General features: G+C 38.7%; 1 protein-coding gene and 1 pseudogene across 4 annotated transcripts; one reads left to right on the top strand and one right to left on the bottom strand.

The window, feature by feature from the left end:
* Positions 1-346: 346 nt before the first annotated feature.
* Positions 347-16,739, bottom strand: Cenpq (centromere protein Q). 4 transcript variants are annotated; one of them, XM_021659036.2, is made up of 9 exons: positions 16,536-16,739; positions 12,608-12,742; positions 12,371-12,425; positions 11,222-11,345; positions 9,758-9,826; positions 5,617-5,746; positions 5,213-5,332; positions 5,002-5,079; positions 347-909 (listed from the first exon to the last, which is right to left on the bottom strand). In XM_021659036.2, the coding sequence occupies exons 2-9, from the start codon at positions 12,704-12,706 to the stop codon at positions 778-780; spliced, it is 807 nt and encodes a 268-aa protein (XP_021514711.1). In that variant the 5' UTR covers positions 12,707-12,742; positions 16,536-16,739; the 3' UTR covers positions 347-777. The 4 variants fall into 4 exon arrangements, with proteins under 4 accessions (XP_021514711.1, XP_021514710.1, XP_021514709.1 ...); XM_021659035.2 differs by having other exon boundaries at positions 16,547-16,739; XM_021659034.2 differs by having other exon boundaries at positions 16,551-16,739.
* LOC110562310 (gem-associated protein 8-like) lies at positions 6,773-7,492 on the top strand (annotated as a pseudogene).
* Positions 16,740-16,761: the final 22 nt, after the last annotated feature.

Below are 16,761 nucleotides of genomic sequence, written 5' to 3'. Positions count from 1 at the left end.
GTTTTGTTTCTATCTGAAATGGAATTTACATACCCAGTTTTTTTTACATACTTTAAAAAAATCTTAAAGTATGCTTTGATGACAGCTGAAAATATCCAGTATCTAACAATCACTAACCAAAGGACTAAAGTATTACCTCCAACGCAAAAACATCTGAAAAAACAGCAGTAATTCCACAGAAATCAGGGATATAAGAAAGCATTTGGGATTTTTCAAGTTCCACATGACCAGACAGTAAATGCAGACTTTGAGTAGAGAGAGAAATACTCATATTTCTACCAAGTAGGCACTACACACCAACTCCACAAAACCACTTTCAACAAATAAGTTCCATACAGACACCATAAACTATCACATCATGGTCTTTTTATTTAATTTTAAAAATCATTCTTAGTGTACAGTTTTAGCAAAAAAATACATATGTATATATTTCCTAGATTTAGCAACTTCTATAAAATGTTCTAGGACATTAGATACTAATATAGGCCTACAAAAGCTAGTTTTAAAGTAGATAGCAGGAAAAGTGCTCTGCAGACACATCAGCTTTGTAGAATTACTGCAGTTAAGTTGTACACCTTTGGGCCAGATGTGCAGCTCATACTTGTAATTCCAGCACTCAAAATGCTGAAGCAGGATTTCTCTAAGTTCAGGCCAATTTGGCTGATTTGAACCAGCCTAGGCAACAAACAGTAGTAAGACTGTTTAAAAAAGTTTTACGATTCATGAACAATAAGTTAATATGGAACAATGCTTAAAACAAAAACAAAAACCAGCTCTTTAGGAGCCATCAAGTTTCTGATATGCTTCTTGAATGAATGCTGCCATGTTCTTCACTGGGGCTGAACTATGAAGAACATCCAAGTCCTTCAGAAGAGCATTCTGGTTTGGAATTAGTGCCAAAATTTCTTTCTGTGGGTAAGACGGTAAAATTAACTTTAGCATTTTATGATGAAAAGTATCAATGTCTGTCATTTTGGAGATATTTATTGTAATCTTAAGTGCCCACCATCCAACATTTACACAGTATCAAGGAACTCTCTGGAAGATAAATTATGAGAGTATAGATTAATGACATATGCAGTGCTAGTTTTTAAAGAGCTGTATGTCATTGTTAAAAGTAAAAAATTAGAGATACAGTTTTGACTATACAAGCACATAAAAACATATAAAGGAATAAAATGTAAAATTACTTATTTCTATCAGTACTTTACAACAATGGCACATCTGTACAATGCAATGTTTTATACATACTGATAGGAATGAGTCTTTGCCAATAGATAGAAAAGATGTTCAACCTTCTTCACTGCTGGTGGGAATGTAAACTTGTACAACCACTCTGGAAATCAATCTGGCGCTTTCTCAGACAACTAGGAATAGCGCTTCCTCAAGATCCAGCCATACCACTACTGGGCATATACCCAAAAGAGGCTCAAGTACACAAAAAGGACATTTGCTCAACCATGTTTGTAGCAGCTTTATTTGTAATAGCCAGAAGCTGGAAACAACCCAGATGCCCCTCAACTGAAGAATGGATGCAGAAATTGTGGTACATCTACACAATGGAATATTACTCAGCAATGAAAAATAAGGAAATCATGAAATTTGCAGGTAAATGGTGGGATCTGGAAAGGATCATCCTGAGTGAGTTGTCCCAGAAGCAAAAAGACACACATGGTATATACTCACTCATACAGACATACAACATAGGACAAACCCACTAAAACCTGTGCATCTAAAGAAACTAAGCAAGAGAGAGGACCCTAACTAAAATGTACAATCCCCATCCGGAAAGGCAAAGAGGATGTACATCAGAAGAAGAAGAAAACAGGAAACAACCTAGGAACCTACCACAGAGGGCCTCTGAAAGCCTCTGCCCTTCAGATTATCAAAGCAGATGCTGAGCCTGATGGGCAACTGTTGGGCAGGTGAACGGAATTTTAGGTAAGAATTGGGAAATAGTAAGAGCTGGAGAGGACAGGGTCTCCACAAGGAGAGCAACAGAACAAGAAAATTTGAACACAGGGAACTTCCCAGAGACTCATACTCCAACCAAGGACTATTCATGGAGATAACCCAGAACCCCTGCACAGATGTAGCCCAGGGCAGTTCAGAGTCCAACTGGGTTACATAGTAATGTGAAGAGGGACTGCCTCTGACATAATCTGATTGGCCTGCTCTTTGATCACCTCCCCCTGGGGGGGGGGGGAGCAGCCTTACCAGGCCATAGTAGAGGACAATGCAGTCACTTCTGATGTGAACTGACAGACTAAGATCAGAAAGGAGAGGAGAACCTCCCCTATTAGTGGACTTGGGGAGTGGCATGCAAGCAGAGGGTGGAGGGAGGGTGGGATTGGGAGGGGAGGAGGGAGGGGCTTATGGGGGGATGCAGAATGAATAAAGTGTAATTGATGAAAATTTAAAAAAAAAAGGGAAAAAATAATTTAAGAACCTTAAATGACTTTCAAAAGTGGAGGAAAACATGGAGTTAGTCAATTGGCATGGAGCACGTCTCGCCCCTGGGGACAATGGTCTCCTGAACCTACTCAGACCTCGGACACCACCACTGCTAGTTCTAGAACTGACGCAGGATGTTCCAACGAGGGGGTAAGGCTTCTCATAATATTTCCTATAAGCCCACACCTGTTTGTCTATATCCCCCATTTTTATTCATTATTAGCCAGATAGAGCCAAGTAGTTGTGGTAATGATACTTGCTTTTTTGCCCAATGCTGGAATGCTAGTAAATTTAGGTATGCCCTGGTTACTCGCATGCCTGACTGGGTGCCTGTGCCCATTGATGCCCCTCACGCTATGACTCTCTTCAGACAGAAAAGGGATCTTGGAACTACAGCCACCATTGTTACTACCATCTCATTGGCGGCTGTTGGAGCTACCACCAGGGCATTAGCCTTGAGTCATACTGGGCAGACTGCTCAGACCCTGAATAATCATTTAGCCAATGTAGCTCATGCCTTAGTTGTACATAAAGGAATTAATGCTCAACTAAAAGGAAGCTTGATGGTGTTCAATCAGAGGATTGACCTCTTGCAGGAGCAAATTGATACCCTACGGCAAATCGCTCAACCTGGCTGTCAATGAAAGTATGCTGGACTTTGTGTCACTAGCATATAACATGAGAATTTTTCCTGTGCTGCAAATCTGTCTAAACAATTGTCGAGCTATATTTTAGGTAATTGGACTGGAGAATTCGATACTACGATGGAGCAGCTGAGAGTGGCCATTGTCACAGTAAATTCTACCAGAGTGGACGCAGGACTAGCCACAGGATTATCAACATGGATTGCTGCAGCCATGAATCATCTGAAGGAATGGGCGGGCATGGGAGCGTTAGCAGGCCTTCTGGTGTTGGTCTCCTTGGTTCGCCTGTGGTATATATGCAAGATTAGAGTCTCACAACAGTGTGATGCAGCCATGATCATTCAGGCCTTTACAGCCATTAAAGCAGGACATTGTCCCCAAGCATGGTTGGATACCATAAAAAGCTAAAATGATATGCTCAGGATGCGAGGCTAAGCACTGCACTCAGGGTCAGCTGCTTTGGACCCAGAGAAGAGCATGTCTGATTGCATGCGGGTTGATGCCCCAGGTCCCGCCTCTGAGAAAAAGGTATCAGACGGGTCTGATGCTCTTTGGGTGGATGACACCTAAATGAACATCGGTACAAAGTCCCAATTTATTTTTAATATCAGAGATCAGACCTCTACTCTTGACTGATGCGTCTAAAACAAAAAGGGGGAACTGTAGAGAGCTGCGGAATGCTATGCCTTAAAGATGGAGCTGGTTTCTGCCTTCCACCTTCCCGATGGTGAGTGCTCTCTGTCACGAACAATTCCACATTTGGCTAAGGCTGAGGATCTGGCTTGCTTCCATGTATGTGGACCTATCTGCATTGCCCACGTGGCACGCCTGGGTTGGCTACCCAGAGGCTATTTAAGCTGTGGGCTGGCTTTCCCCAGGGTCCGAGGATTGTTCAAGGTTCCTGAATAAACTGCATTGAAAAAAAAAGAAAAGATGTTCAAATTATATGTCAACCCTCAACTGCTGCAAAACTTGGAAGTGTGCCCTGCACCTCACATGGGCAGCACAGCAGAAACAGTCATGGATGTAGGAGTTGCAGGTGTGCCAGACCAGAGGGTATGAGTGCAGAAGAGCTGGCTCTGCCTCTTGTCTGATGGGCAGTGGCACAGACACCATCCTACCCTCCCTCATCCTTCACTACCTATGACATATAGGAGAACTGGCCCCAGGGTCATGAGAATGGGAGAACTAGCTAAGTCATGTAACACTTGGGAGAGTGGACCTGCGCCTTACGTGGGTAGAATTGTCCCTGGGTGTGGGGGTTACTCTTGATTTGGGAGTAAGGGAAGGAAGGTGGAAGAGAGGGAGAGCTGGTGAGCTGAGCAGATCAGTATCTCTCAGGCCCAGATCCAGGGCTTTGAATTGGCCTACCCCAATATCTATCCCCTGGATGAACTGCTGGAATGCACATGGGAGCTGGTTCTATAGATTCAAAACTACAGAATCTCCACAATACAGGGCAACATAGGATATACAAGATGAATCCCAGTGAGGTTCCAGTATTGATAGAGTAGCAGAAGCCAAAGGTACCAAACCAACCACATTGCAACAAACGTTTGCAAGCAAAGAAGTGTGGACAAAAGGGTATGCTATGGGATACACTGTGACACACTACACCTTCTACAAGGAGATTTTTTGTTTTTTTTCTTCTCTGTTGGGGAAGGTTGCAAGGGTAGAGGGCGGGTATAAGGAGAGGGGGAGATGAGTGGAATTGGGATACATGATGTGAGGTTCACAAAGAACTAATAAAAAGTTAAAAAAAATTGCCAAGTAAGAAAAGTAATTTGTCAGAAGTTTTATAACAGTATTAGTTTGTTAAAAGAAATGAGATATGGTTTTATGAGTGTGTGTGTGTATCTGTGATATAGCCTGGCAATAGTCAGTATGGTAAATGTGTACTTACTTGAAGTATGGGTGCTTTAAGACTTTTCTCAGAGAGTTCTGGAAGAGCCAGTACCTTATTACTAACGATGTTAAATTCCTAAATACAAACAGAAAGCTAGGGATTATTTCAGAAGGCTGATTTTGTTCACCTTAAATATTCAAGTTATTTTGGTAATAGTTAACATTAAAAATTATAATTAAATACTAGCAATACAGTTTTAAACAATTACCTGTTTCACCTTCTGTTCTTCTTCCTTAACTTCATTTGTCAGAATTTGAATTTTGTTCTTTAGGCTCTGAATACTCTCAGTCACTGACTCTGTGGTCTTTATGATTTTGTCTATTTCTTCCTAAGGCAAAAAAGAAAGGTTACTGGCTTAAAGTAAATGTATTATAAATGAAACAGGAATATGCTGACTGCAGATAAAGAACAACAGAAATAAACTTCTGGGCCATCATAGCTGCACTATGTTAAAGTGTGTCCTAGACACCATACCACCTCACTTGTGAATACTTCAATGCACAACTCTGAAGGACCTATGAAATTTGTAAGATTAGTATACCACCTTAGTTAAAATCTTAGTTTACCATTGTTCTCTTTCCTCTGATCATGGAGACCTTTTGAATGCCATACCTGCAGTAAAGCCAGGTCCTCTTCATTAGCTCTTTCCTGTGCTCTTTCCATTTTCAGCAGATTAGAAACATCAGTTGAATAGTTCAACTTTCTGGAAGGGACTTTCAGTGTTCCACACTGTTGCAGTAATCTTAAAACAGAATACCATGTTGACTTTTGGGAAGATTATCTTTATTTATTTTTTTAAAACAGTTTTATTTTTTCCCTTCTCCCACACTTGTATGGGCCACACATTCTTTCCATGACCCCCACAATGGCTAACAGTGTTCCTCCCCAAAACATTTCTAATAAACCATCACCCAACTTTTCAACACATTAACAGTAATCTCAAATCATGGAATGCTAAGGCTACTTTACTAAAACATTGTTTTTAGTTTACACATTTTATAATATATTTGAAATCAGAATTTCCTACTATTGTGTAAATACTTTTTAATCTACTACAGAATGTAAGCATGTCAATTTAGTATGGATTGTTGGATAAGAGAAAGAACTCTACAAGTTTTAAATATGACCTCAAACTTTAACCTCTCACTTTAAAGAATGCAACTAATAAAAGGTTAATCCAAATGTTTTCAAAGATCACTGAGTTTTATACCTTAAGGCAGATAAGATAATGATCTCTTTGTGTTTTGCTGTAGAGTACTAAGACATGGACTGTAGTCTATATTTCTAACTGAAGTCCTAACTGATTTTTGTGATTCCACATTTCCAACAGACAGCAAAATAAGTTTCTTAAACTAGATTCTTCAGCTTTATAAGAAATTGAGAATAAAATCATTATAGTTGCTTCTGCCACAGTGTAATTTTTTTTTCTAAAATTTCTACTTATGTTGAACACCTCCCCAAAGTGCTTAAAATGTTCTAAAATCTGAACCAGTTTTGGTGCCAAACTGATACCATGAATGGAAAATTCACCATCATAAAATACTGACTGATGAGTGTTAAAAATTTGTAAAATGAGCTCAGCAAGAAAAGGCCCTTAGCAAGCATGTCTGATGACCTGAGTTCAATCTCTGGAACACAAAGTAGGAGATAACCAATTCCTCAAAGTATATGTGCACATACACATATACAAATAACAATAGTTTTAAAGAAACAATACATAAAACCTAGCTGAGTGACAAATGACACTTGTCTTACTGTACACTGGTGACCTTATAATCATGCAATGGTTTGGATGTGAAGCCACCAGAATGCCTACTGAAAGGCCAGGAATTTCTATTTTAATTCTCCATGGTTCTCCCCTCATGGACTTCTTCCCTGGAACTCTCTTGCTTATGAGGCTGGGCATTCTTGGAACTTTCAAGGCCAGCACATGGACTGGCAGGAGTCTCCCTACTGTGTTTCATATCTCAACAACTCTGGGCAGCCTCTGCATGATAGCAGTAGGACATCCATAAGACAAGATGAAGCACTGTGTGAAGAGCAAGAGCTGGAGTAGGCTTCAGATGATGAAGCAGAATGTGACCTGAATAATATGGAAATCACCAAGAGTTCTGCCAGTACTTTGCAGAGACTGAGAAGCACAGAGAAGAGAGTGACAGCAACAGCAGCAGCTAGACATAGACTGCCTGGATGACTAAATGAATGCCTGTCAATGCCAACCATGGCCTGTACTACAACTACCAATGGTCAGTAGAGCTCTCATCTGAGAAGCTTGGGGAGCGGCACCAAGCCAAGATGAAGCGCTTGTAGGGGACAGTGTCCTAAGATCCTGGCCATGGAAGCTGCTGTGGAGCTGAGCTTTGACAAGGATTGTGACAGAAAACAGCCAAAGTACTGACCTTTGGATGCAATCTGTCAGCCACTCAGAGTCTGTCAGCAGGAGATATTCTGTTGCCAACACAAGGAAGGCTCACTTAACATAAAGTGATAATCATGTGCATTGCAGTGGCTCTTGGTTGTCTCTTTTAACAGAGTCCAATTCATGGAAAAATATTGCCCAGAGATAATGCCTGGTGATTTGCATTTTTAATTTCCTTTTTTAATGTTCCTGAATGTCATAAAAGCCTTAAGTCACACATCATATATTCTTTTTTCCTTTGAGACCATTCCTCATATAGCCCAAGCTAGCCACAAAATCACAAATCCTTCTGCATCCACCTTCCAAATGCTAACTTATAGGTGTACACCCCACACTGGGCTCCTAGCCACATATTCTCTCTGACTGTAACCCATTTGATCCCTCTGAAAATGATGCATGTGTACACAGTAAGACAAGTGTCATTTGTCAATCAGCTAGGGGTCAGCCTGTATGCTCTATATAAAACCTGAGAGTAAATGATTTTGCCACATCATGTTGTCTATGTCATACTGCCTAACCCTGTCCTTATAGCCTAAAAACAGCCATAGATCCTGAGTAAACACATAGATGTGACTGTGTTCTAATAAAACTTTATTTGTAAATAGCTAACTAAATAAATGTGTAGACAGTGAAATTAGAAAATGGAACATGAAGAGATAAAGAAGAGGTCTTGGAGAAAAGGATGCAATGAAATAAAAGTGATAAAGACAGAGGTGGGAGAAACAAGAAAAATAAAATACTACAAAACACACACACATAAACACAGAAAGAGAGAGAGAGAGAGAGGTGCGTGAGACATTGCTTTGGTATATGAACCTAAAAATTAAAGTTACAGATGTAAAATAGGAAAGCAGTAAATTAGTTCCACATGAAGAGAACACCTACTTGCTGAACATATTTTTTTGATAACACAGGGTGATCAATACGTACTTTATTATCTTTCCTACACTATATGTGACTATTTGGCCTATATTAAAAAGGACTAGCTCTTTGTTCATTAGTGATGTTTTTCTCTTCTGGATATGGCCATGGTCCTTCACTATTAGGCTATAACTAGTAACTGCTCTAAGAGCTGAATTCCAGTTCTTTAACTTATCCACTTTGCTCAACAAATTTCTACATCTGCCCCACCTCAAACTATGCCACTCTTTTCTACAGAGAATCATTCTTGAGAACTATGCTCAAGGGACCCATCCACGTGAAAAGAACCAGACCTCACACATTTCTTTTAAATTGGAAGGTGCATAAGAAGTTGTATACTAAGAGAAAAGTGTTCACTCCCAACACCAGTGTTGGTGTGGCTCTCAAGAGCATTTTAAAGGTAGCCTCTAGCTAAAGCGAGGTGGCGCAAACCTGTAATCCCATTACTCAAGAAGGCAGGGGGAATCTCTGTGAGTTCAAGGCCAGCCTGGTCTACAAAGCAAGTCCAGGATGGCCAAGGCTACACAGAGAAACCCTATCTCAAAAAAACAGCAATAACAAAAAAGGAGCCTCCATCAGTGATGTACCACAAAATTCGAAGCAGTTTCTGGGGAAATTATACTTATTGCTGGTGTAAGTAACTGAGCAATACAATATGATGTTGTGTAGGCTAGTTTTATAACAATTTGACATGAACTAATAGTTTTTACAAGATAGAACCTCAACTGAAAAAAACTTCTCCACCAGATTGGCCTGTGGGTGCGTTTTCTTGACTGACAATTGATGTAGGAGGGGCCAGCTAACCGTGGGGAGGGCCAGCCTGGGCATGTGGTCTTGGGTGCTAGAAGCACAGACTGAGTCTGCCACAAGGAGGAGTAAACCAATATGCACTGTTCCTTCATGGCTTCTGCTGTAGTTTCTGCCTCCAGGTTTCTGCCCTGGCTTCCCTCAGTGATCAACTATAAGCTGTAAGGTGAAGCAAACTATTTCCTTTCCAGGTTGCTTTGGTCCTAATGTTTTACCACAGCAAAAGAAAACATAATTAATACTAAAATGAAGGAAAACAATAATCTGTACCAATAAACAACAGTAATGGAAAACGTAAGACAAATACAGAGCTGTGAACTCTTGTTAAAATTAAAGTGTAAAGGAGTTAAAGTTGTCAAGTAGTTTTAAAATATTGACAGAAAACAGAGTTGTAAAATGTAACAATAAAAGTTACATGATGACCATATTTTTTGGTATACATTTTCTGAAACTTAGTAAGTATGTATTTTCAAAATTTTTAAAAAGTTTATTTCTTTTTAAAAAGTACTGAAAAGTATATTCCACAAAAATCTACTTTAGAACATAGGAGCAAATCACACTTTAAAAATAATTATTATAATTTAATCATTTCCAATTGTATATTACCTTTCCTTTAAGTAGTTAAGATGATACTGAACTTGTGTCTTTCTTTTAATGTTTTTGCTTAAAACTTCTCTGTTGGGGGAAAAAAAAGAGATTGCCTAAAATTACTTTGAAAAATAATATAATCTACATTTCAAAGATTTTTCTTATTTAACTTTTTCCCCTCCCCTCCTTTCCTCACAGTCTCTTCCTACCACCTCCCCCACCCCATTCACTCCAGTTTCTCTTCAGAAAAGGGGAGGCCTCTCATGATCAACCAGCCATGGCATATCAAGTTTCAGCAAGACTAGGCACCTCCTTTCTTATTAAGGCTGGCCAGGGCAACCCAATCGGAGGAAATAGTCTCAAAAGCAGATAACAGTGTCAGAGACAGCCCCTGCTACCACTGTTAGGAGTCCCAAGGAAGCCCAAGCTATACAACTGTAACATGTACACGGGGCCTAGGTTAGTCCCATGAAGGCTCCATGGTTGACAGTTCAGTCTCTGTAAGCCCCTACAAACCCAGATTAGTTGATTCTGTGGGTTTATTAGATACATTTTTAAACAATACAACTTACGTTTAATTGAAATGATACTAAGATTTTTTAGTATTGTGTATCTATGTTTTAATTGTTATTGGTGTCTATTAATACAAAATAGTGGCTTTCATTTTGACATTTATATACATATACACACAGTAATTTTATAGCATTTCTCTATTACATACAAAACACTTTAAGCAGAACAATGACATTTTCCTTGAAACAAATTGTATCTCAATAAATCATATGCTAAACTTTTCTGATACAGTTATATTCTATGAGGAAGCATTCTTCTCTTAGTTTCTTTGTATTGTGTATAAGATGATAGTTTCACAGAAAGTGTTATCATGAACATAATTTCTGAAGAATCAACACTGACAGACATTTTAAAAGTTTTGTAGACTGCAAATCAATCCACACAGATTTGACTTTTACTTCACTGATAGAATTGCAAGTTTCTACAATTAAGAAAACCTTGTTTTTGTTGGGCTAATGACAATCACAAATCATTGAGCACCTTTTTTTGAAACAGAAAAACAGTTTATTGCCTTAAAATAGTGTCACGGGTTCAATCTGATATGTCTGCCACTAGCATATGTGCTGAACATACGGTCTTCAGTTGGAAATTTTAGGAGACAGTGACTGGCTGGTAGATATGTAGGGCAATGGGGTATGATTTAAGTGACACCTGGCCCCTGCTTCCAGTCTTGTGCTCTGCTCCCACTGTCATGATGTTCTGCCTGCCAAGCGCTTAGAAACACTGGAGCTCAGAATTATGGATCACACCTTCTCAAATAATCTCTCTGCTATTTAAAATGTATATATTAGCCATCCTGTCACCTCTATGAAAAAGTAACTAAGATATATAGTAAACTTAGAAAAAAAAATGTAAATAGTAAAAACCTAAGTAGGCGACAAGAGTTGAAAAAAAAAATCTTTAACTCACAGAATTACTGATTCCATCATACTTCGCAAATACTCTTCAGTATTTTTCGGAAGAGGTTGCCATGTTGTTCTCTTATTGGATGATATTTTTACCCGTTTTAGATTAGATTTTGCTTGTCCTGTTCCTGGTAATATAAGAGAGTCTAATCAATCTAGATGTTTGCAATTTTACTTAAAGAACAGTAATGGCATTATAAGACTAAAATAGTCTACTCTTTAATTCAGATCTTATTGAATCTGTAACACATCAGTTACTGAAAGATGAATTTCTTCATTGTGGCATACCTGATATACTATCAACTGAAACTGCAATATGAATACTTTTAAATAATTGACGTGTTATTAAAATTTGCTTATTAAAAATGACCTGAATGCTTAAGAATTTCAGTAAAATATGGAAAAACCATTTCTACCAAACACTGAAAAGATAGAACAAGCTAGAAATTGACACTGACTGGTATAGATAGATACCAGTAAATAAATAAAGACTGATATATCTTTATATCAGAGATAAGTAATTCATGGTGGACAACAATGATTCACTTTCTAGTCTCATCAATATTGCAGGTAAACCTCATCAGTGTTTGCTAGAAGTTAAATAAAAACAGTTCTACTTAAAAAAAGATAAGCAACAAGAGACAATACTGGTTTCACTAAGATTAGGTAAGGAAAAGGGGGATATTATTATGCAAATTACAGGAGTACAGAAATACAAAAGAAAAAAGCATGGCACCCTCAGAAATAGAAACCAAAACACTATCTGCACTGATAGGTAAAGAGTCTGCTTACATGTAAGAGATGTTTAAGAAAGCACAAATACTTCAAACTAATTAACCTGGAAAAGCTTAAGCTGGTGATTTTAAGTTATCTGTACAGTACTGGCAGAACTGAAAGCACAGGTGTCTTAAAGAGAAAGAAGGTCTGTCTTTATAGCAGAGATTAGTAATTCAGAGTTGGGCACAATGATTGCCTTCTGGTTCCTTTCAATGTGGCAGATAAACCTCTATATATTTGCTAGAAGAATTAAATACTGAGGCTGTGGCTGCTTATAACCACCTATTACTATTGAAGAACTTATAACCAAGATCCTGAAAATTTTGTCATGAAAATCAGTAGAAGACATTTTAAACAAGGCATATAAGAATAATACCTTTAGAGGATCGATGTGCTGAATGACTTTTATTTCTTTTCGCTGTGTTTCCAACCTAGAGCCATACAAACAACAGAGATACCTTTGCAACACATTTTATAATATCCAAGCAAAGAATGCACTAATGTATATAATATGAATTACAATTTGTAGTAAAACTGACTTTTAGCCTTTTTAAGGAAACAGATTATATTTCTAATCTAAGAGAGCTAAATAATACATTTGATATTTCATTACCTCATTCTCAGGCAAATCCACTTCCTTATCAGCTCTTTGTTTTGAATTTCTTTTTAACTGTTGAGATTTTTTCTTAGAAGAATTTGCTTTACCAGACATCTCGATCTAAACCATACAATTACAATGATACATAGTCTACAATGGTGAAAAAAAAAATGGAGAAAAACGATAAAGGCTTGTACAATTTTTTTGTTGAAAGACTGCATTTAAAAATATTTTATTCATTCTTCTCTCATACAATACATGCCAACTGTGGTTTCTTCTCCCATTCCTCCAAGTTGCCATCTCCAGGCCCCTCTCCCCCATCCACTCTTCCTCTGTTTCACATCACAACAGAGCAGGCCTCCCAGTGATATGAACTGAACATGGTATCACAGGATGTAATAAGACTAGGCACAAACCCTCATATGAAGGCGACTGAGGCAACCCAGTAGGAGAAAAAGGGTCCCAAGAGCAAGCAAAAGAGCCAGAAATAGCCCTACTCCCACTTTTAGGAGTTCCACAGAAACACCAAGCTAACAACCATAATATATATGCAGAGGACCTAGACTCACGAAGGCTCTGTGATTGCTGCTTCGGTCCCTGTGAGCCTCTATGAGCCCTGCTTAGTTGATTCTGTGGAACATGTTCATCTGGTGTTCTTGACCCCTCTGGCTCCTACCATCCTTCCTCCCCTACTCTTCTGAGGGTTCTCCAAGCTCCACCTGATATTTGGCTGTGAGTTTCTGAATCTGGTCATATCAGCTACTAGAGCAAGCCAAAAATATTACATTTTAATTATTCTAAACTAGGCTTTCAGAATTTGGGAAAAACATCTTATGTTTTAAAAACATTTAATTATGTTAAAAAAATAACTTTGGGGCTGGAGATGTAGTTCAGTTGGTTGAAGGCTTATCTAAAATGCATAAAACCCACAGCACATTGTAAATCTAGCTTGGTGGGCATGTCTGTAATTTCAGCACTCAGAAGTAGAATCAGGAAGACTGTAAGTTTAAGACCATCTTCAGTTACAGAGATGCGTTTGAGGCAGGCCTTTGACAAGATAAATGAGACCTTGTCTCAAGCAAACAAATAAAAGCCTTTGGCTCTTGGGAGCTGGAGAGATGGCTGAGCAGTTAAGAGCACTGACTGCTCTTCCAGATGACCTTGGTTCAATTCCTAGCACCCACACAGAAGCTCACAACTGTCTTTAATTGTAGTTCCAGGGAATCTGACACCCTCATACATACATTCAGGTAGAACACCAATGAACATAAAATATTTAACTTTCTATGTAAAAATGTAAAAAAAACAAAACAAAATAAAAACAACAACAAAAAGAACTCCTGTGGCTCTCATTAGTAAAAGAATTGTAATTTATTTTCACTCTTTAAAATCATTTTAAAGATGCTTTTGAATTTTTATACTCCTATATGCAATATCATCTCAATGTTTAAATTCAAGAGGAGAACATATAAAATGGACACAGGCCACGTCAGTTTAGAACATTACTGGATTTTAAGTAATAGGTTCACCATAACTCAATTTATGGCAAAGATGAAAAAAGAAAAGTTTTAGGCTTGAGTTATCATCCCACACTGTGAATAGTAATGTGAAAGACTGCCCCTCATAAGGAGTTAGGTTGTGCCTATAGGGACTATGTGAATTGTGATAAGGTTACAGAAGTATGCCGATTACTTGGTGCTTTCGTGAAGTTACAAAACAGATATGGGAATGGTGATGGAGGTAGCAGTCATAACATTTACAATAATTTCTTTTCTCTAGTAGACCTTTATAATAAAAAAAAAAAAGAAAAAAGGAGGAATGAGTTATGTATTTCTGAAATTGATGAGTGGATAGGTTATAAATTAAGTATAGTTTAAAAAGTATATATATACATTATTTGTTTTAATTCATACATATATCTACTAAATTTGTCACCATTTTCTTTCTAAACTCTACAGATTTATTGCTTTTAAGTTTTATTTATTTATGGCTAAGTGCTTTACCTGCATGATGCCTGTGAACCATAAGCATGCCTGGTGGTCCTAGAGGCCAGAGGAGAATAGAGATCCTCTGGAACCAGTTAGAGATGATTGTAAGCTAGCATGTGTGTGCTGGGAGTTAAGCCTGGGTCCTCTGAAGAACAGTAAGTGTCGAGTCTTTTAAAAAGATCGAGTAATGTAGCACATTACTCAATCCCCAGTCTTACTCCTTCTTTCAGTTAAAAAAATACCAAATCGCATAACTCAATGACTTCTACTCAAACACCAACTCACACTAAGTCATGTTTACTTGTGAACCTCTCCCAGAACTGACATTAAAGCAGTTCATGTTCACTAAAAGAGCATCTATGTGAGAGGGAAATTGCAGGCTGAGATCTTTAGTTTAAAATGGTATGAATTCTTTCTCACTACTGTTACAGGAATATAGGGTCAATGCCAATCTGTTATATCACACTAGAATCTGCAGCTGCTTGAAAAGTACAATGCGGGAGAGGTGATTCTGTTCTAGCACATTGCTTAAATAGGAAGAGATTTGCAGCATCTACTTCCTTGTGCTCAGAAACAGCTGCTCTTGGAACCCAGTCACCAAGAGAAAGGTCAACATGAAGAGCAACTGAACTCTTGGCTCTAAGCTCTCAGAACCACTTTGCCAGTTGGGTGCATGTGCCTGAGCCAATGTATCTTCAACCATATAGTCAGGCCTACTAAGTCATTTACAATCCTAAACTTCAGAACAAAATACATTAAATATTCACTTAATATGTATAACACTCTTTACTTTGACATGTACAGTCCTTAAGGATCTAACCCTACTCAATTTCTCACTGATTAAATAGCACCAATATCAGGTATCTGCAATGCTGAAATGGAATTACAGGATACATAAAACTCCTAGATCAGTCCATGAGACAGACATTGTAAGAATATAAACAAGAGTCATGATTTCTATCCCGCTGGGACAATTTCAGTATAAATTAAAAAAGAAAAAAAAGGAAGGAAGAGAGAATTCCTTACTGTTCCCAGATACCTAGGAAATCACAGCTTAATAGTGGGTTGAAAACAAGGACCATGCACGGAGATAACTTAGAACCCCTACCAGCGACCGTCTCTGATATGATTATAGGCTCCGCTTGAGAGGGGAGCAGCCTTAACGGTCCACAGAGGAAGACAATGAAGCCAGTTCTGATGAAGCCTGATAGATTAGTTTCAGATGGAAGGGGAGGAGGACCACCCCTATCATTGGACTGGGGGAGTAGTGTAGGAGAAGAAGAGGGAGAGAGGGTGGGATTGGGAGGGGATGGTAAGGGGGCTACAGCTGGGATACAAAGTGAATAAGCTGTAATTAATAAAAGTAAAATAAAAATTTAAAAAACTGTGGGTTGATAGACAGATATAAAAACAATTACTATGCAAGATATACTAAATTCAATCAAACTGAATTGTGGGCAGGTGTGGGGATATCTTTGGAATATTAGCTAGGAAAAAGAAATAAAGTACTTAAATGAAATCAGCATAAATCGTGTGATAGCTCAAAGAACAGTGGTTTGTTTTGCTTCAAGTCCTTTTAGACGTGGATATTTATGGGAGGAGTGTAAAAAAAGGAGCAAGGCACCCTTTTTTTTTTTTTTTTTTTTGGTTGTTGGTTTTCTTTGCTGGTCTGTTGACACTAGTTAAGCAGACTTATCTCAATGTAAGCCTTTATCTGTGAACCACAAACGAGAACGAACTTTGGCGAGAGAGTCGGTCGCTCCAGGACGGGTTATACAGAGCTCCACGAACGAGAACCCGGAGGGTCAGGGGGAATAGGAACTGGGAGACGGATGTTTTTACTCCTCCCTGGAGAATCCAGTATCTCAAGCCGCTCCCCAAGGTGGCAGAGACCTAGTCGGACATTACACATTGCCCCTCAAAAAAATAAATGAAACAAACCCACAAAACCTAACTCTAAAAGTACCAACAGAGTTTACCACAACGCGTGTGGTTTCATCCCCTTCTGGATCCGTCAGCCGCTTAAACGCTTCCTCGGCTCTTCCCTGTCTCTTCAAAACCCGCGCCTCAGTCTTTCCGCGCCCGAACAGCCGGAAGAGAAAAGAAAAACAACTACAAAGACCCGGGAACCGGAAGTAGCTGTTTGGAAAACTGACACTCTTAGCAGGAGGCCGCTCCAGG

Source organism: Meriones unguiculatus, chromosome 16 (genome assembly GCF_030254825.1).
Source record: "Meriones unguiculatus strain TT.TT164.6M chromosome 16, Bangor_MerUng_6.1, whole genome shotgun sequence".
NCBI classification, from domain to species: domain Eukaryota; kingdom Metazoa; phylum Chordata; class Mammalia; order Rodentia; family Muridae; genus Meriones; species Meriones unguiculatus.
Note: the sequence above shows the minus strand (reverse complement) of the source record. Positions and strands in the feature narration are given on the sequence as shown.